General features: G+C 37.5%; 2 protein-coding genes across 2 annotated transcripts; one reads left to right on the forward strand and one right to left on the reverse strand.

The window, feature by feature from the left end:
- The first annotated feature begins 290 nt into the window (after nucleotides 1–290).
- On the forward strand, nucleotides 291–11,558 carry LOC116308050 (uncharacterized). Its single transcript, XM_089031276.1, has 13 exons — nucleotides 291–496; nucleotides 1,556–1,640; nucleotides 2,175–2,237; nucleotides 3,377–3,546; nucleotides 4,587–4,683; nucleotides 5,813–6,444; nucleotides 6,926–7,012; nucleotides 7,742–7,867; nucleotides 8,354–8,489; nucleotides 8,596–8,666; nucleotides 9,384–9,490; nucleotides 10,221–10,385; nucleotides 10,952–11,558. The coding sequence occupies exons 1-13, from the start codon at nucleotides 437–439 to the stop codon at nucleotides 11,019–11,021; spliced, it is 1,869 nt and encodes a 622-aa protein (XP_088887402.1). The 5' UTR covers nucleotides 291–436; the 3' UTR covers nucleotides 11,022–11,558.
- LOC116308060 (actin-related protein 6) lies at nucleotides 11,503–18,963 on the reverse strand. Its single transcript, XM_031718419.1, has 15 exons — nucleotides 18,887–18,963; nucleotides 17,840–18,026; nucleotides 17,208–17,270; nucleotides 16,929–16,989; nucleotides 16,624–16,762; nucleotides 16,292–16,348; nucleotides 15,890–15,929; nucleotides 15,387–15,445; nucleotides 14,785–14,863; nucleotides 14,096–14,143; nucleotides 13,901–13,964; nucleotides 13,188–13,247; nucleotides 12,903–12,978; nucleotides 12,741–12,803; nucleotides 11,503–12,071 (listed from the first exon to the last, which is right to left on the reverse strand). The coding sequence occupies exons 1-15, from the start codon at nucleotides 18,955–18,957 to the stop codon at nucleotides 11,939–11,941; spliced, it is 1,200 nt and encodes a 399-aa protein (XP_031574279.1). The 5' UTR covers nucleotides 18,958–18,963; the 3' UTR covers nucleotides 11,503–11,938.
- Between the last annotated feature and the right edge of the window lie 867 nt (nucleotides 18,964–19,830).

A 19,830-nucleotide genomic window follows, 5' to 3' on the forward strand; every position in this document is an offset into this window, starting at 1 on the left:
ACACCATTCTGACTCTAGAGAGCTTTGAAAAAGGCAGTTTGCATTTAAGGCATTTTTATCAGGGTGACTAGGGGGTGGAGCAGTAGGATTGACAACCCATACAAGAAATCATTAATGAAATGGACACTCTTTTGCTTTTGTGTTTAATGATCTGTGACTCTAAGTTTTACTAGTGCCCTGCCTTTCCCCACGCCCCCTTGAGCCTAATGACAATGACCTCCCCTACCCCCCCACCGTTACACCCCTCCCCGATAAAAACTGATCAATCATTTATTTTTGGCAGAGTCTTGACGTAGTATGTGGAACAAGAAAGTGTCTTTTTCACCTGATTTTTTTACACTTGGATGCCCTGTGCCATAAAAATAGGAGAAGGGGCTTGGACGGCGATATAGTATTTACGGGACTGTAGCTGAAAATAAACGGAAATTATAAAACTATGTCGTTCGATTTGGCTTCGATTTGTGATCCAGGTTTCATCAAGAAACGCTTTCCTAAGGTAATGACTGATTACATTGCATCTTAGGCGCTCACTAAACTACTTTAATACGGTATCTTAGCACAGTATATAATTGTGGATTTACAGTCTATCTGTGATGGGTACCCCCTTTGATGGACTTAAATAAATGTAGATGTAGATTTGTGTATTTGGAAGTTTAGGACAATTTGACAGCTTTTCAGACCGTCATATATTAAGCCTAAAAGCTTATTTACGTCAAGCCTGATATGACAAAATCTCAATCTTCTCAAATCATTTTTTACTTTCGGTTTCAGCGGTAATGGTGTCATGATATTCTTAATTCAATTATCACGTCAATGGCGGTCCGTGTAACACTCCACAAAGAGCTTTTTTATGATCATGTCAAAATTCGAATATTATCTCATCAATGTCAATTTTCAATTTTCGAATTCAAAAATTAAAAATTAAAATAAATATTTGAAATGACTTTTCGAAATTTTGATTTTGTACTCTGAAAACGAACTTTGGAAAAATATCCTGTAGACAGGGGGAGGTGAAGATTAGGCGGACTGAGGGTAGGTGGGTCCACTAACAACGACAATAATAAAAAAACCATATAGGGAGGGGAGGCACCAAGGAGGGTGTTATAACAACATGTAAACCTTGAGAGAAAACCATGGAAGAATTTTCGACCAATTTGTACGATGATGAAAGCGGAAGTGGACCCACCTACCCTCAGTCCGCCTAATCTTCACCTCCCCCTGTCTACAGGATATTTTTCCAAAGTTCGTTTTCAGAGTACAAAATCAAAATTTCGAAAAGTCATTTCAAATATTTATTTTAATTTTTAATTTTTGAATTCGAAAATTGAAAATTGACATTGATGAGATAATATTCGAATTTTGACATGATCATAAAAAATGAAAATTCAAAAATCAGGCAAATTTCATATGTCCAATTCACACCAACTAAATTGAAAAGCTCTGTGGAGTGTTACACGGACCAATGGCTTCCTTAGCAATTCCATTCCTATCGTTCCTATCACTGTTCCTATGTACGATTTTGGATTCACGATGTTTCTTTTTTGATTTTTCATAGTACATGAAACCTTATGATTGTTCAGCACATTTAAGTACTACTTTGAATGAGTTCAAAAACCTTTCAGCTTTTAAAAGAGAGTGTGGTAAGTAGTATTGTATTTTTTTATGTACCAAACAGCATAGGGTAGGGGTGCTGTTGGGGGAAGAGCCCGGGGGGGGGGGGGGGGTACTCCGCCAGAATTTGGGTAGGGGTGTTCTGCTGGGATTCTGAAAGGGGTATCCTGTTTATGACAAAAAAAACTCAAATTTGTAGACCCTGTTTATGACAAAAGATATAATTTATTGTACTGAGTTCCTGCTTCAATTATCATGTCATCTCGCATATTTTTTGACGACCATAATAACCAGTTTCGGTCAATACGAAAGTAGAAACCCTGAATACGACAGGAAACTCAGGAAGAACTTGGGACTTGAGTGAAATTGCATATCCTGTTTATGACAAGAAGCTTGAAAAACCATACCCTGTTCAGTGGATCATCCCCGTATAGTCCATATATGGGAGTACACCCCCCCCCCCTCCCCGGGGGAAGAGGGATACAGGGGTTCTCTTAATAAATTCCAGACTATATTGTAATTATATGTGGCCTTTATTTGTAAACCATGGCTTTGTTTTGCAGTTGTTGAGGGGGAATTGTATGATATGATCAATCTTGAAGGCACTATTTCAGTAGTGTACAAAGGTAATTAACATTGTTAATATCGCTTTATTGGATTTGTGAATTGTAATGTGTCATTATTACTTTAATTAGAGGGTGACATTTCTTTGTTGACACATGATGTAAAGCCACCACAAAAATCACTATACTCTCCCTGGATGAGATGCTACCCCGGGGGGGTACTCCGCCAACATTTGGGTATAGGGGTGTTCCGCTGGGATTCTGAAAGGGGTACCTGTTTATGACAAAAAAACCCAAATTTGTAGACCCTGTTCATGACAAAAGATACCATTAATTGCACTGAGTTCCCGTTTCAATTATCATCTCATCTCGCGTATCATTTTTTTACGATAATAATAACCAGTTTCGGTCAATACGAAAATTTTTTGATGACCATAATAACCAGTTTCGGTCAATACAAAAGTAGAAACCCTGAATACGACAGGAAACTCAGGAAGAACTTGGAACTTGAGTGAAATTGCATATCCCTGTTTATGACAAGAAGCTTGAAAAACCATACCCTGTTCAGCGGATCATCCCCGTATAGTCCATATATGGGAGTACCCCCCCCCCCCCCCGGGATGCTACCCAATCCTCTGTCTCCCCCAGAGACAAAATAATAATTTTGGTGGATATGTCAATCAAAGCTTTTTATGATGTTGTTGAGCCCAAAGTTTTCAAGGGTTATGCTGCCCATTGAATGTCATGAAAATGCCTTGATTAGTAAACATATTTTAAAACCATTCTCCCCAGATCTAGGGCTATTTTGTGAGGTTCCCTCCACATGCACCTCCACTACAATCTATATTTACAACATACAACGCTCAACTCACATGTCAATTTTTATGGAGAGAGGAAACCAGAGAACCTGAAAAAAAACGTATTGCAGGTGATAGAACAACACGTCAAATGAACTCAACTCACATTATATGATGCAGTTGTCTGAACTGGGGCTCAAACCCGGACCAAAGGAGTGAGAGGCAAGCGAAATGCCACCCATGCCACGTGATTGACATCCAATAAAGCCTTAACTTTGCGGCAATGATGATTCTGCATGTGCTAGCACTTTTTGCTCTTAATGGCTTTATACTAAACAAGATAAAATGCAGGTTCTAAGTAACTTAATATCTAGATCTCATTTTCTTTTTTGTTTTGACTGTTAGGATTCACCTACCACATTCCCCTTCGCGTAATGTTAATGGAAGACTACCCACTCTCAGCGCCTATTATCTACGTCAAACCAACAGCAAATATGATACTTGACAAGAATGTCCCCTATGTGAATGGCCGTGGGAAGATTTCCACCCCATACCTTGATAACTGGGACAGAGAGGTAGGCCGAGACATAGGTCAAGTCCAATTTGGCAGTCGGAGGAATTTTTCGAGTCTAATTATTTCTTGATTGGGGAGCATGAAATCCCATTACCTATTAATTATATAGCTGCCTAATTAATCCCATATCAACAAGACCTAGGTCCAATTAAGAAAATAATTGGAGAGTTACCTATATGGGATTAATGAGAAGCTGTATAATTAACAACTTAACTGCACTCACAGGTCATTTGACCCTACCACCCTTATAGTGCAACGTGCAAAAGTGTGACCACATTTAATGTATTTGCATACTTTATGCACAGATTCTGTACATTAAACTGACACATTCCGGCTGGTTTTACCAAATGAGACATGCAAACGCTCGTTTGATGTTTGCACATTGTAATGTAAATTGACTAGGTGTGTCAAAGTGAACAATTGAAATGAAATGAATACCTCAATATTAGTAGAAGGCAAAGTTTTAGCTTAATATAATCAATGTCAACTATGGGAGAATGGCATTAAATATAAATTACTTTGTGATTGAGACATAGACCTACAGATCACCTTCTTTTAATCAATATACTGACTCAATTTCAAAATAATAATAATAATAATAATAAAAATAATAAAAATAATGGGATTAACAGTGGATTCCACAGAGTGGCTCTTCTTCAACTGGATTCCAGTTAAAATTTAGGAGTTGATTTTTACAGAGGGAAGAAAGCCGGAGAACCCGGAAAACCCTCGAAGCACAGGAGAGAACCAACAAGCAACTCTACTCACATACAACACCAAGCTCAGTGGGACTCGAACCCGGGTCACATTGGTGAGAGGTGAGCACTCTCAACAATACCCCACCCAACAATCATTGGGAACAGTAATGATAAAAGGGTAAATCATACACCGTGAAAAAATGGAAAAACTTACTGACGTTTCAGACGCTAGTCCTTCGTCGGAGTAAAAGAGTATGTTCTGTGTTCTGTGTTTTGAACCAGACAATGATTTTGCAATCGAGTGTATATTATATTTTTTAAGTCTAGTTTTTTCTTCTTGCAGCAACATCCAGATTTGTTCAAGATATTACATGATTTATGTATCCGGTTTGCTCAAAACCCTCCGGTCTGGACTAAAAGAACAGACAATATGGTCAAAGGTATTTTTGCTTTGCTGTTTATAGGTCTTTTGCATTATGACATCATGTACTACTACTTCCAGAATCCCTTGCACACTTTCTTTGTAACAATTCAGTTACTGTGTGCATACTCCAACCAGGACCACTTTGATAAACTTATATATTAACCAATCATATTGCGACATTTAGTTCAATATATTTAACCAGCCAATCAGATAGCGCATCGATATTATAAGAGCGTGAGAACGTGATAATCTGATTGGCTAATGCTGTTATCAGTTCAATCTCTGTCCAGTTTACTGTTATCTGATTGGTCAGTTTTATTCAATTTGCCCCGGTTAACGTGTCCGCGTAGTAATGAGTGTTATTTTGAAGGAAAGGAAATCCCAGAAAACCTTCGATCCCAACGAGAGACCTAACAATGTCTGCTCACATGTTATGCCAAGTCTAGGAATCGAACCTGAGACCTCAGAACTGAGAGGAAAATTTACTTTACCTTTAAGTAACCCTTGATTACCAAAAGAGCAGAATCTTGAAAAGGTTGGGAAACTGAACCCACTGTGTTCTCTGCATTTTATTACAGATATATCAGTAAGCCTCTTCTTATGTTTTTTTATATTGAGTTTCAATCAGCATTATGCATTATCTGAGAGCTATTGTTTTCTTTTAGTTTTTGAATCCAGGAACCGAAGACATAATCTAGGCGATGTAAGACTAAAAGAATCAGCATTATGCATTATATGAGAGAGCTACTTTTTTCTTTTAGTTTTTGAATCCAGGAACCGAAGACATAATCTAGGCGATGTAAGACTAAAAGAATCAGCATTATGCATTATATGAGAGAGCTACTTTTTTCTTTTAGTTTTTGAATCCAGGAACCGAAGACATAATGTAGGCGATGTAAGACTAAAAGAATCAGCATTATGCATTATATGAGAGAGCTACTTTTTTCTTTTAGTTTTTGAATCCAGGAACCGAAGACATAATGTAGGCGATGTAAGACTAAAAGAATCAGCATTATGCATTATATGAGAGAGCTACTTTTTTCTTTTAGTTTTTGAATCCAGGAACCGAAGACATAATGTAGGCGATGTAAGACTAAAAGAATCAGCATTATGCATTATATGAGAGAGCTACTTTTTTCTTTTAGTTTATGAATCCAGGAATCGAAGACTAGGAGATGTAAGACTAAAAGAATCTCGACAGGAAAGGCAAGCAGTGGCCCCAGTGGACACTAGACAAGGGCAGACTGGCTACCCCTCTTACAGGCCCTCTTCGAGTGAACCAAGTCAGGATATGTCGACTTCTCTTGCCACTTCACAGGAAAATAGACCTCCTCTAGGCAGCCCAACGAGCGTTCCTGAGTCCCAACATCCATCTGCGCTTGGCACGTCTTCCGTTTTACCAAAGACTGTTTCTAAAAACACTTTAGAAAGTTCGGCATCGGAGAGCAAGAGCGTTGCGTACGATTCACAAAGCTCAAGTGGTTCTTCATCAGCCACTCCTTCACCTTCGCAACTGCCTTCTGGTGAAGGTTTCATCCCGTTTGATCCTGCTCAAGCTGTTTCGAGTCCGGGTAGCTTTGTCCCCGCTTTTAACTATACTAATAACAATGATAATTTTAATGATACAGCCATGGAACGGAAACAGCCTTCGACTTCGTCAGAAGGACATCTGTTGAGAAGCCGGTCGGTACCTGTAAACCTTTCCCGCCAAAAATCCTGTCACGTGCTCTCGACGTACAAACGCCGCAACATAATTGGAAGCGGAGGATTTGCAAAGGTAATCATGCATCTCAAGGTGCGGTCACACGATGCAACATTGCACGCAACATTGCACAAAAGAAATTTGAATCGGGGTGACACACGTTGCAACAAAATCATGCAACATCGCTTGTGTCAGCCTGCTATGCTAGGAAATTTGGTCAGCGGATATACATTTGGTACAAGATGATTAGCTGGAAATTTCAATTTGAATGTTCACACGATGAAATTCGTTGCGCAAATGTTGCAAAAGTAGAGCGCGATTCAATTTCAGATTTGTTGCAAGCAATGTTGCGTGCAACAAGTTTCAGAGGTATAGACACGCTGCAACAGTCTTGTTGTGTGCAATGTTACACTGTGTGTCTGCACCTTTATTCTCATTTTTGAAAATTATGTCACCCAGAAAATAAGAATGGCTGATAGGCAAAGGACCAATGGCAAGTCTCTGTTGTCAATAAATTCATCTAAGATATGACACTATTTTTTTGACATTTTGCTAGGTTTTCCTTTACGAAAACGAGAACACTGGAGAAAAAGTTGCTTGCAAGATTGTGAATCTTGGAGACAATGACGACCACGTCCAGAAGGCAAGAATGACACTTTTGTATGAATAAATATCTACCGTATCCTGCGCGTCTGTACTCTTGCTTTAAATAGAGATTTTTAGATTTACGTTCACGGCAAACGTGAAACGTCAGTTGACCAGTAAAAAATCCTTTTAAATTACTGAAAAAGAATCGCAAAAAAGTCCAAGTAGTAGAAAAACAAAAGAACATTTGCGCTTGGTGAGAAGGTTTGTAAAAGGTAAAGTAAAATACAGGAAAACTATGAAAACGTAATCACGTTTGCCGTTTGCGGGGAGAAAAAAAGTCAATCTAAAACTCTCTAATAATAAACATGTTTGTTCGACAGTACTTTTACTTCATGGCGTATATATAATAACTGTTACACATGTCGCGCTCTGATTGGTTGGGGGCGCGTGCTTTATGAGAGCACACAGCACGCGCGCGCACTTTCTATTTCCTCACTATTTCCCCATCCAACGTAATTAGCTGCTCTAATTTGTATTTAATAAAAAGAAAAATAATAATAAACTTACTTGATGTACTGTGTGAAGTTATAAAGCACTTGGGGATTGTCAGAACACTCGAGTGTTGAGAAAGTGTTGCACTCCGCTACGTGCCTTGCTTCTTGTAACTCTTCTTTCGTGCTCGCGCGCGTGTTTTCTATTTCTTCAAAACGACATAACAGAACAACGAGCTTCATAATTTTATATATTTTCCTCTGTAATGCCATTCTTTCGTTGTCCCTTTTAGTGCGCAGAAGCTCTTAAAAAAGAAATCAGGATCTTGAGGACCCTCAAACACGAGTTTGTTATCAGTTACTTATCGACGGAGGAGCACGAAAACGATTTGGCTATGATCATGGAATATTTTCCAAAGGTAAGATTTAACCACAGGTTAGCTCAATTGGTAAGAGGGTGGGTCTATTGTGCGGGAGGTCATGGTTCAAGCTTCGGCCCGGCACTCATTCTTAAAATATAACTGAGGAGAAGGTGCTGTCTCTGTAATTACATCAAATTACAATCTAAAAAAACTATTACACGTCATTGCAGTAACGTTGCAGGGGTCGTATACTCACACGAAATTAGTAGAGTTGCGCGACAGTGACGTGTGTTTTTGGTCTTTACTATTTAACTGATTCTTCTTTGCTTCTTTGATTTCTCCTCTTCTTGCCTTGTTTTATTTGTTCTTCCATCTTTTGTTAGTTTTATTAAATCCCCCCTTCTTTGTCCGTCCGTCCGTCCGTCCGTTCTTTTCTTCCTTCCTTCCTTCCTTCCTTCCTTCCTTCCGTTCCCCCCCGAAACCACACTACGTTTAACATGTTCTTGTTCAAGTCTCACCTATTTTGATACCATGCTGCTTCAGGGCTCACTTTACTCGGAGTTACAGCGTCGACCTGAGGGACACTTCGATGAACCAAACGCGCGACTTTTCACTTGGCAGATCATACAAGGAGTGAAATATCTCCATGAAAATGGAGTCATTCATAAAGACATCAAAGGTCAGTCTTATAAAGATCCGAGTTTAAATCTTTTACACCCAATGCAAAGTAATAGGGTCTTTTAGTTAGTAATGGATATTAATATTGATATACTTTTTTCGTACAGCAAGAAATATCTTGATAGATGACAGTAATATCATCAAGATAGCTGATTTTGGGATTTCTAAGAAAATGGATGTAAGTATCTTATTTAGGCCATACACTCACTAGACCTGACTTGAATGATTTCAACTGGTGCTTTTGCAGCTATATCAGTTTTCGTATATGTATAGGAAATACCACCTTCGTTTTCGGAGAATTAAAGAAAAATACGATGCGCATTTAGAGCACGAGTGCTTTTAAGCCACTTTTATCAAAATACAACTGGCATTTTTCATTAATTCTTCGAGAACTAAGGTGGTATTTCCTTTAAATATTGCAAATTTGAAAAAAAAAACAAAAAAAAAACGACCAATCAACCAATCAGAAACAAGTGTTTCATGTGGATGTGTTTTTAAAGTGGGAAGCCATACTGCAAATTCGAAGTTTTCGTACAGTAATGGTGTCCTATATTACCGTTGTCGTAGCCATATATGTTGTTTGGATAGTGCACCAATGGGGTGTCGGGTTTGATTTCTGGGGTCGTTATCAGAGGTGAGTAGAGTTTGTTGGGTCTCTCCAATGATTCGAGGGCTTTTCTGGCCAATTTCACGGTATGTATTTGACAACTGATTCGTCCGAACCGATCCCAGCTAGTGCGCGCACTTCATCCAATCAGAACGCACGCGCGAGGCACTTTCGCAGTGACGTTTGCGACCCTTCTGCATCGTAAGTTTTAATCCAAATTATTTCATGTGTTACTCATACGCATAAGGCTGAACATATTTTCGCAATTTCTACTGATTATTTTGACAGGCTTTGGTGACAGCCACCACGACTTGTAAAGACAATTTTGCATCGATTTACTGGCAAAGCCCAGAATATTTGAGAGGTGAAAAATGTGGTAGAAAAACCGATGTCTGGTAAGGTTTGCTTTTTTTGTCTTTCAAAAACTTCAAATATTATTGGTACCCTGAAACAACCTCTAGGCTGATCGAAGTCAGGGAACAGCTAACTCTCACAGATCAAACCCGGAAATGAACTTCCTGACTGATCAAAGTCAGGGCACTACTAACTCACAGGTCGAACCCTAAATCAACCTCTGGGCAGATCTAAGTGAGGGCACGGCTAACTCACAGACTGAACCCAGAAACGAACTTCTGGGCTGATCAAAGTCAGGGCACCGCTAACTCACAGGTCGAACCCTAAATCAACCTCTGGGCTGATCTAAGTGAGGGCATGGCTAACTCACAGATCGAATCCTGAAACGACCTCTGGACTGATCCATGTTAGGGCATTGCCCTAACTCGCAGATAAAACCCTGAAACAACCTCTGGGCTGATCCATGAAGTCAGGGCATGAGTAACTCACATGTATAGATTAAATCCTGAAAGAACCTCTGGACTGATCAAAGTCAGGGCACATGGGCTAACTCACAGATCGAATTGGAGTTTTGCAGAGGGAGGCAAACTGAAGAACCTGGAGAAAAACCAGAAAATAAACTTGAGACTCCAGAGGTTTGGGACAGTGCACTACTGCTACTGCCATGCCAAAATGTTCTGTCTTGACTGTTCTGAACTCCCCCTCCCTGGCCCTGATAAGCAATAATTTCTACCACAATTATCCCATTATAGATGTCTGTTTTTACCACAGGAGTATAGGTTGTACTGTTGTTGAAATGTTGGTCGGCCAACCTCCTCTACTCTGTGATGGTGATATCACAAAAGAAGCTGCAGGGATGAGAATCCTCCGGGGTGAGGTCTACCCACCTGATAGCTGTTCAGAAATTGCCAAAGAATTTCTTGAATATTGTTTTAGGTAACTGATAATTGATGGTTTTCACAGCTGTGGTGTTCGATGAATTCGGGAAAAAATCATCATTTGTCTCTCTCGTTTTATCATCCAACATGGCTGCCATGTCCTTTTGTTATTTTATTCTCTTTTGAATGATCGCAAACCAGCAATACCCATTTTTACTCAGGCTTCATGTGGATTCCTGTAATAAGACATATTTTTTGTCTTCATCCTCTGAGCTCTAAAGGCTAGTTTTCACTAGTGACATAATCAGAATCAAAGTTGGAAGCAGCTCAAATGAAAGGAAAACAGGGTCATTATCAGTCAGAAGTGTCAGAAACTGAAGGTTTCCTTTTTCTGGCTCAAGTGCTTCCACTCACTATGAGCAGTTTTTATTTCAATTTTTTGCATGAAACGTCCGACCCAAGTGAAAAGTGAAGGCTGACATCTTTGAATAGACTCCCTTTTTTTTTTTGAATAGACTCCCTTTTTTTTGAATAGACCCTTTTTTTCTTTTTTAAAAGAGAAAGAATTAACTGTGAGGCAATCATATATAATTATTGCTCATTATAAATAATTGTATTTTTTAGACCTCAAGAGACAAGGCCAAAGGCAAGTGAGCTGATGGGAAAAACAGAATTTCCATCTCCTTCCGTGTAGAAATGAGATGTCAGATATAATGATGTTAGATGGAAGTTTATCTCCTACTCAGACATCCTAAGTAATGCTTTGCTTGCATGATATCCCTAAGGGGTACCCCCTAAGGACATGTGTGTAAGAGAATTTCCGTTTGTACCACAAACTTGTGGACAGATATGATTTCTATAGCTCATAGAAGCAAATGGAGAAAAAATCTTTCAGAATTTGAATTTTTTAAATTATATTTTCCAAATTTGCCTTTTATAGTACTTATTTGGCTTCTCGGGCAACAGCATATTGTCTAATGTTCAATGATCCAATGATCCAATGATCTGGTCAACTGAGTAATTTCTTGATTCGTGGAGGCCTAAAAATATGCTTACTTAAGAGTCTAGGAGGTTGTAAATAAGGGAAAATTAAAATTGTAAAAATAAATAGAAGATTTGATAGTGAAAAAGTTGAAAAGCACTGAAAGTGATATGAAGATTAGGTAATACCAGTATTAATGAATCAATGTTTTTAATGAAATGGTTTGTTTTGGATAAAGAATGAACTACATTTATTTGTACATATTGTATTTTACATTATTAGAATCCTATTCATTCCTTTCTAGTTCCAGTATCTTTCTTCATGGATTCCTTTCCATTTTTCCTCTCATACACTTTCCTCTCCCATTTTTCTCTCTCCTCTCCTCTTGTTTCATATTATCTTCCATTTGCCTTGTTTTCTCTTGACTCTCCTCTCGTCACCTTCCCCTTTGCCTGCCTGTTTTCAACTGTCTTTCCTGACACAGTGTGGATTTTGTTGCTTTTGCCTTTATAATCTACATGATTGACTAGCATCAGCTTATCTGCAAACTCTTCACTTCCTCAAAAATGCCTCTTCCATTTAATAAATGTCTTTACAAATGGCACATCATACATTTGTCAATAAAAACACTAGGAATCGAACCGTTCTTTACATATATTTTTGCCATGTTCTTCATATTCAGCTTTTGTAACACACATCTTTTTGGTAAATGTTTCTGTTTTGGACAAGGCAATACCTCCATCCCATCCATAGGTTACAGGGCTACGATAAAGACAAATCATTTCATAACTTTGAATATTCCAAGGTAATGAGAAAATATTGCACATCACGTAGAATTGTTACACTTATACATAATGTGCTCTGATTGGCTGTATACTTTGTGGTATGTGATAAAGGAAAATATGGTACTGCTACTACAATCCGTTCTAGTAAAATACACCTAATTCGAAAAACGTCATCGTTAAAGGCGATAGGGTAGGTCATTCTGACATGGAAATGCCGTTTTGTTGAATACAAACAACATTGAATCAGTCTCAACACTAAGGTCCATATTCTTGACGAGAATAAGAAGCAGAAACACAAGTCGTTCCAGCTATTCTTGGATCTTGAAATGACCTATCTCCTATCGCTTTTCGCCTATCTCCTATTGCATATCGCCTTTGGCAATGACAACATTTTTTGAATTAGGTGCATAATGTAGAGTATGCAGAACTGGTTTCCAATATGGCTCAATCTTATTCAAACTCACTACAACATTCAATTCTCTAAATGTACAACTCTCAACTCAAGTGAACTCATGTTAATTTTTATGGAGGAAGAAAAAATGGAGAACACAGAGAAAAACTCTTATGCATGTTTGTCCCTCCCTGACTTCCCCATGGGAGAAAAAATAATAATCTATTAAATGGAGGATAGAGTTTGTAAACTTACTTGATTGGTTGGTAGACAGCCACATCAAAATCACAAGGAGCAAGAGAACGGACATCTTGGAATCTGTGCAATTTTTGAATTAAATTTTGACATCAAGAACAGAAATAGTAATTAAAAAAAAAAAAAAAATGGAACCAGAAAAAAGTACGATTGTTCACTTACACTCTTTCTTTAAAGCCTGGGAAAAGACTACAGCCTCCGGTCAGCAGAATGTTCATGTAGAAATGTGGTTGCATATCTGGAAGAAAAGAAATTGATGTGTCACTTCTAAACCATGGACAAATCGATGTTGAGGGAGGGAAAGAAAGAAAGCACTAGGCCAGTTAACTATGAAAACACAGCTGCTATGTTATCCTCCCTGTTGACAAGTCCTGCTTCTCTTGGATTGTGGAAGTCAGAACAAATCTCCAAGAAGGAGATTCTTTTATGTCACTGCTATCATCTTACCTAAAGGAATGGCACTCATGGAATGGATAACTGCTTCTGCAATACCCATTTCTTGTATTCCTGTTGGTAAAATCATCATCAAAGGTTAGTTTATGTATCAGTAAACAAAAAAATAATCTTTGGGAATGGCACATGGTCTTATTATAGAAAGCATGGCATTATTAATTAAGGGGTTCATTATATGATGCACTTTTTTTACCACTCTTTTCACTGCTACAAGCTGATCAAGACAACAGTGTTGCAACAGGGAAATAGGGCAATACACTGCCGCCAATTAGAGAATATAAAGGTACTGACCAAATTATTTGATTGATGGAAGTGTATTGCCCAATTTCCCTGTTAGGACTGTTGTCTCGACCAGCTCATAGCAATGAAAGGATTGGTTAATAGCATCAACTGCTTGCAAAAGACATGAGGAGGTCAAAATATACTAGGCTTATCAATGTAAAGCAATACTGTATGTACCTATTGACTGAGTGGGAGGGCTGGATGGAAAAATATTAGGCTCAAGGTCAAGATGCACATGGACCCAGCACAGAGTTGTAAAAAGGCTTATACATGTGAATCCTGCTAAAATTGATAAATACAGCACTGGACATGTTTTTTCCGCTCCCTCACGTCAAGCTGCCCAGCCCCTATCATGTGACTTTTTCCAAAGGTTTTATCAGAATGAGCGAGCAGGGTTGTACTGGTAATATGATGAATTGCCTTACCAATATCAGATGGATGAAACAAAATCTCAGGTACTGAAAAACGTTCATTATTCATCCTGAGAATCTGAAATCGAATTTCAAACCATAAGAAATCAATTAAAAATTATACTTGATGTAGGATAAATACATGTATAGTGGCTTGTGGAAAAGGTTCTGTGAATAAAATTTGTTATGTTATTCCATTATATAGAGTACCTGTTCATTATCTTTCTTCTTTGAAGAATCCCACATTTCATCCAAAGGCTAATTAACAAAAATATCAAAATAATTAATATACAATTTTACCAGGTAAAATTCTAGGGGGGGGGGGGGGGGGTACATTGGCCCACTCTAGATATGTTTAACTTCTCTGAATGAGATGGGAATGCCATTTTACCTGGTCATACCAGCCACAACCTCCCACATAATAGTACACTGCCCAGCCAGCTAAGACAGTGGGAAGGTTAAAGTGTTGGTGAAGTGTTGACTGATCATCAATAGTTGGCTGATGTTTTATCAGGGTAGCATGGGTGGTGTTCACGGCTAACGCATCGTCTTTTACCGCTTTGAGTCTAACAGGTCGCTGGTTTGAGCCCTGCGGTCGCAACATGTGAATTGAGTTTGTTTGATGTGTTTTTCTCTCCTATGCTACGAGGGTTTTCTCCAGGTTCTCCAGTTTTCCCCCTCCATAAAAATCAACATGCAAGTTGAGAGTTGTGTATATAGAATATTCTAATGTAGTAAGGAGTGTGTATGGAGGATACATGGCCCCACAAGCTTCTAGCTTTAATGCATACCGTGTATACATAAAAAATATTTTTTTATTATTTATCGACAAGGGTCCACTGGTCATCAAGTACATGATCTGACTTTGAATTCTCAAGAAAAAGTCTAAAACATCTTACCTTGATGTATCCCCTTTTGATCTGACTATAATCAGGTAAAACATAATCTCTGACAATGGTATTCTCTTGACCCTTTAATCTGCAAATAACAATAGTATATGTAATAGGACTCCATGCTGTCCAATTAAGAAATAAAATTTTCGCTGCGCTCACTCGTGAGAAATCTTTTCAACACTCAAAGATAAATTTCGTATCTCCGTGTGCCCATGTAACATCCTCTATTTATCATTATATTATTATAATAATAATAGAAATAATAACATCAATAATAACAATAATATTACGATGATGATGATTGTGATGATATTGTTTTTATTTAGAGAGGATGACATGACAGTTATCAACTTGTCTGGTAAACTAAGTTGTGGCCCTCTATGTTTATCATCTCTGAGTGAGACAGGAACACCATTTTACATTGCCATCAGTGAGCCATGGCAAAGGTCTAACTTTTTCAAACAAAAACAGCATGACCCGTGACCTCCCGCGCGGCAGACTGGTGCCCAACCGAGCTAACCAGGAGGTAATCAATATATGTACGATTCAATGGTTATTTATTAAAGGGCTGTATAATATAAATTTCATATTAAAGTGTTCAATGTCACCTGCAAATATCCATATCCTTATAAAACTGATTTGTGACATAACAGGTGTCTTCTTTTAACTACAACAGATAAAAAACATACATCAGCAAAATAGAATGTACAATTGAACTGTCATGCAAGTGTTGTGGGATAATTATTAATTATTACTCACAGACTGAGACAATTACCGTACATTTAGGTACTCAACAGACATTCATATTACTCAGATATTTTTTTACGAGTCTTTTTAAAGTCTTTTTAATAACATTTTTTAAACAATTTTTATTTCACAAATAATATTCTGTAACTGCATACATACAAAGTTAAAACAACCGCATACAATTAACAAAAGAAAAAGAAGAAAAAAGAAGTAAATAATTATTTACATATTAAGGACACTACATCCAAAACAAAGAAATGAATTAAGTAAGGTAAATAAATTCAAGGAGTTTGTTCCATTTATTTTTTAAAACATATTAGATAATTGGTAATATGATTTATTTAACTATCTTCAAAATAATTACCTGATTTATGACATAGGTCTCATCCAAAACATGAAGCTGCCTAAAGTAAATAAGAAAAAAATGGGTAGCTGTCATTAGAATAGCCAACTATTATCAGAGATATAAAAAATGGAATGGGTCGTCCTTCACGAATTTGCAAGATGTGATCCTATTGGAGGGCACACATGTGTAGAACAATAGAAAGCAATGATCATTCCCCAACCCCGCCCCTAAACCTAACCAATCACAGGGGACGTTGCAAATTTGTGAAGCCTAACCCGGCCAATGGAATACCAAGGAAAGTGCTGGTCAAGTGTCGGCGAATCATTGGCTAACAGTCAGCCAAAATGTCAATTATTGACAGATGTCAGCTATTAACTTAAAGTACACCACTGTAAATGATTAATTACTGAGATTACTTACCGATAGGAAATGATTTCTTTAAGGTGATTGGTTAACAGCTTGCCTCCTACATTTATCCTAAAACAATTTTAGATGGTTTTGTTAATTATGGCTGTGCCTCGGACTGGAACTAATTGCGCAGACTTGAAATCCCATCCAGTCCTCAGTGTCAGCTTTGAAATATTACGTCAATCAAATAAATTGGTCAGTACCTTTATATTATTGTCTGATTGGCGGCAGTGTATTGCCCTATTTCCCTCTTGCGACTGTTGTCTTGATCAGCCCGTAGCAGTGAAAAGAGTGGTAATAACTTGATATGTATATAACTATATTATTTTACTCATAAGTATTACCTTCTGACAGCTTTTTTGATAATCTTGCCATTAAATACTGGGACGATATGTGTGAAGGAAAATCCTGCATCTATGACTAAACAGACCAAGTGCTTTTGTGTTTCCTCTTGATGGCTCTTGTATGCACTGAGCTGTGGAGCTAAAAAAAAGAAAAGAAAAAAAACTTTTTTTGTTGGCGTTCAAAATTTTAGAGAGTAAACACTATGAAAAGTAGTAATAAATTGGATAAACAGTAGAGCTGTGATGGGTTCGTTAGATATCATAATTTTTGTGCCATAAAAAATTATATGACATGAGTCCATTACCTGAAGACCTGGAAAGAGCGTGGAAGTTATAATCTTCAAATATTATTTCATCCATTGCTTCCTGTTGACAACAAACATTTAAAAAATATTGAAATACCATACTACTGTACATGTATCATCATAATACCTTCATCTTTGCTAAAGATACTCTTAAAATGCAAAATAATATTGTATTTTGTAGCAAGTGAAATAAAGTTAAAGAATAATTGTGTGTGGGTAGTTAGTATTGAAATGTAAAGATAACATACATGTAGAACAGAATTATAAAATGTACTGAACCTTTATAGAAGGGAGGTTGAACTGTGGCTCTGTTATAAGTAAAGTTGTTTCTTGAAAGTTCACCTGTTTAAAAAAAAGAAGATTAATGGGAAAGTTTGCAGTGGAAAAAAACTTAGTCCATAACTTTCAGTACATACTTCACACTCTCAGTCATGTACATGAACTTTATATGCTATTGCAAGTGATCATGAGTAGAGTTTTATTAGCTCTCTTCCTTCATTCAGGGGTTTCTATACAGGTTCACCATTTCTCCTCACTCTGCGAAACGTAACCAACTATATTCTAATTCAATTAACTGTGAATTAGTTAGCCGTGCTCTGACTTTGATCCTTCTCAAGGTTGTTTCAGGGTTTGATCTGTGAGACTAGCCGTGCCCTGACTTAGATCAGCCCAGAGGTTGTTTCAGGGTTTTTTTCTAGGAGTTAGCCATGCCCTGACTTTAGTTAGCCCAGAGGTTGTTTCAGGGTTTGATCTGTGAGTTCGAAGCTATGCCCAGACTTTGATCAGAGGTTGCATGTTTCAGGGTTTGATTTGTGATTTAGCCATACTCTGACTTTATAGAGAATGTTTCAAACTATGAATAAAATTTAAATTATTTTCATGCCTAGAAAAATTTTGTGTAATCTCCATACCTGCAAGCCCTCTTTTCCAAACATGTGATCCCATATCTGTTTCTCAATATCCCAGTTGACAAGGTAGCCTTTATTGAATGGAAGCAGATAAAATAAACCAGAAAAATCCTTGCATTCTTCTATTTGGTCTCCAATGAAAGCTCTTCGTCTCTCACTCTTGGCTTTAAATATGGAATTGGGAATCACTCTGTGCATGAAAAAATGAGAGAAAAAATATGAAAAAATGGAAAATGTAAGCAAACTATAATAGTTAGAATTTGCTGATGAAGGCGATGAAATGGGAAACGTTACTGCAAATTCATAGCTTTACTGCACTATATTTTACAGTAACTGTAGTAGTTTACAAGTGTTGGGATTGGATAATTTGCATGAGGACAATGGGAAGCTATTTGATTGTTACAGTATGGATGTTGTACTATTTACTTACTGTACACGTTTTCCTCATTCATAAATATACCAATAAAAAGAAACCATAATAAAATGTATACAAACAAACAAGGGAGGCGCATTTACATAATAGATTGAAGCAGTATATTTTGCGCTCGAAATTCATATTATATATTCCCTCAAAAATTGAATAATAAATTGTTGAAATCTCTCATCTATAATTCCCATATTTAGTTTCCTTCTGCCTTTTCTTCCTTTGTTCATTTGAAGAGCTTTATTCAATTTTTATACACCACGATTTTTGCCACGATTTTTGCCACCTTTTCATTGGCTCTTTCGAGCTCTGCTCGTGCCTTGACCGTCACACCATACATTTATACAAACCAGTTTTTTCTCCTTGGAACAGTTTTAAGAAGGGCTCATCATCAGAAACTCCAGTAAAGTTAAGTACTTTCTTTGTATATGCCTTTTTTTGTTAAAATGACTTAAGCTTTAATGCGATTTCAATACAGGTGAAATTCAGGTCAAAATCTTGTCAAAAGTCAGCATCGAAAAAGCTTAAAATTGCCATGTTCTGTTATGACCAAAATAATATATTCCCACTTAATTCTAAAATGTATAGTATAAGGTCGGTCTGATATGTGTTTTATCGTGTTTTACCTTGGAGTTTCCGAGCTATTGAATCCTATCTTCGCAGCATATGCTCCATTATCGACTACAAGAACCGCCATCTTGGATTTGGGCCGCAGACACAGGTAACCCAATCCATAATTCGTAACTTATTTGTTTCAAATATATTTTTACGTAGATGTAATTTAACGAATATAATTATGTTTTTTTAAGTCATTTTAGTTAATTGACCACTTTTTCGCTTTAATAGGGACTTGATGTTTGTAAGAAAGGTTCTGTAAATTGTAAAAGAAAGCGCATCAGCCACAACACAGGTAACCCAACCATTAATTTTTAACCGGACTTTTCTTGTTAACGTGTTTTTTTTTTTGGTTTTGCGATTAAAGTAAAATCAATTTAAACATTTTTACATTAATTACCACTTTCTTGGTTTGATGGTAATTATTTGACTTTTATGAGAAAGGTTTCGGAGACATCTCTTTATGCCATATGTTTCTTCTTCATGACGCGCGCGTTTAATCGTTTTCCTTATTTTGCGATATTTGAAAACTGCTGGTCATCTAGGCATTGTTAGTGATCGTTTGTTTGGAGGGGAGGGGAGGGAAGGGGAGGAGAGGAGTGGGAAAGGGAGGGGAGGGGAGGGGAGGGAAGGGGAGATGCGAAAATATACATGTTCTTTTTTGGCAACTGGAGGGGAGTAAGTGTACAAGTGACATATTATCAAATGAGAGAGTAGCAACTGCTACTAGGGAGTATGACAAAAACGCTAGTGCCTCTTGAAATGATTTCGCAACAAAAAATCCCCCGAGCCCCACAAATAATGACCAGCCCCTTACTTTAACTATTATCCATTTAGCACGGGATGGTATCACGCACGCTTTCATATCTTGCTGTCAAAACTGACGCCAACCTTTGAATCAAGGAATGACTTTTAGGGTGACGAAACAAATTAGTAAAGATTTTCTTTAAGTCAT

Source organism: Actinia tenebrosa, unplaced genomic scaffold (assembly GCF_029948245.1).
Source record: "Actinia tenebrosa isolate PJP-AT-01 unplaced genomic scaffold, QUT_ActTen_1.0 PGA_scaffold16__25_contigs__length_10494907, whole genome shotgun sequence".
Taxonomy (NCBI): domain Eukaryota; kingdom Metazoa; phylum Cnidaria; class Anthozoa; order Actiniaria; family Actiniidae; genus Actinia; species Actinia tenebrosa.

What these genes read in the sequence shown, in the direction of transcription:
- LOC116308060 (XM_031718419.1), bottom strand. Translation starts at nt 18,957, where the DNA reads ATGGCGGTTCTTGTAGTCGATAATGGAGCATATGCTGCGAAGATAGGA. An exon ending in TCAACCTCCCTTCTATAAAG is followed by an intron (nt 16,990 to 17,207) that starts GTTCAGTACATT and finishes TGTTGTCAACAG; the next exon opens with GAAGCAATGGATGAAATAAT. An exon ending in AAGGATATGGATATTTGCAG is followed by an intron (nt 14,864 to 15,386) that starts GTGACATTGAAC and finishes TGTTATTTGCAG; the next exon opens with ATTAAAGGGTCAAGAGAATA.
- LOC116308050 (XM_089031276.1), top strand. Translation starts at nt 437, where the DNA reads ATGTCGTTCGATTTGGCTTCGATTTGTGATCCAGGTTTCATCAAGAAA. An exon ending in TCATGGAATATTTTCCAAAG is followed by an intron (nt 7,868 to 8,353) that starts GTAAGATTTAAC and finishes ATGCTGCTTCAG; the next exon opens with GGCTCACTTTACTCGGAGTT. An exon ending in GGTAGAAAAACCGATGTCTG is followed by an intron (nt 9,491 to 10,220) that starts GTAAGGTTTGCT and finishes TTTTTACCACAG; the next exon opens with GAGTATAGGTTGTACTGTTG.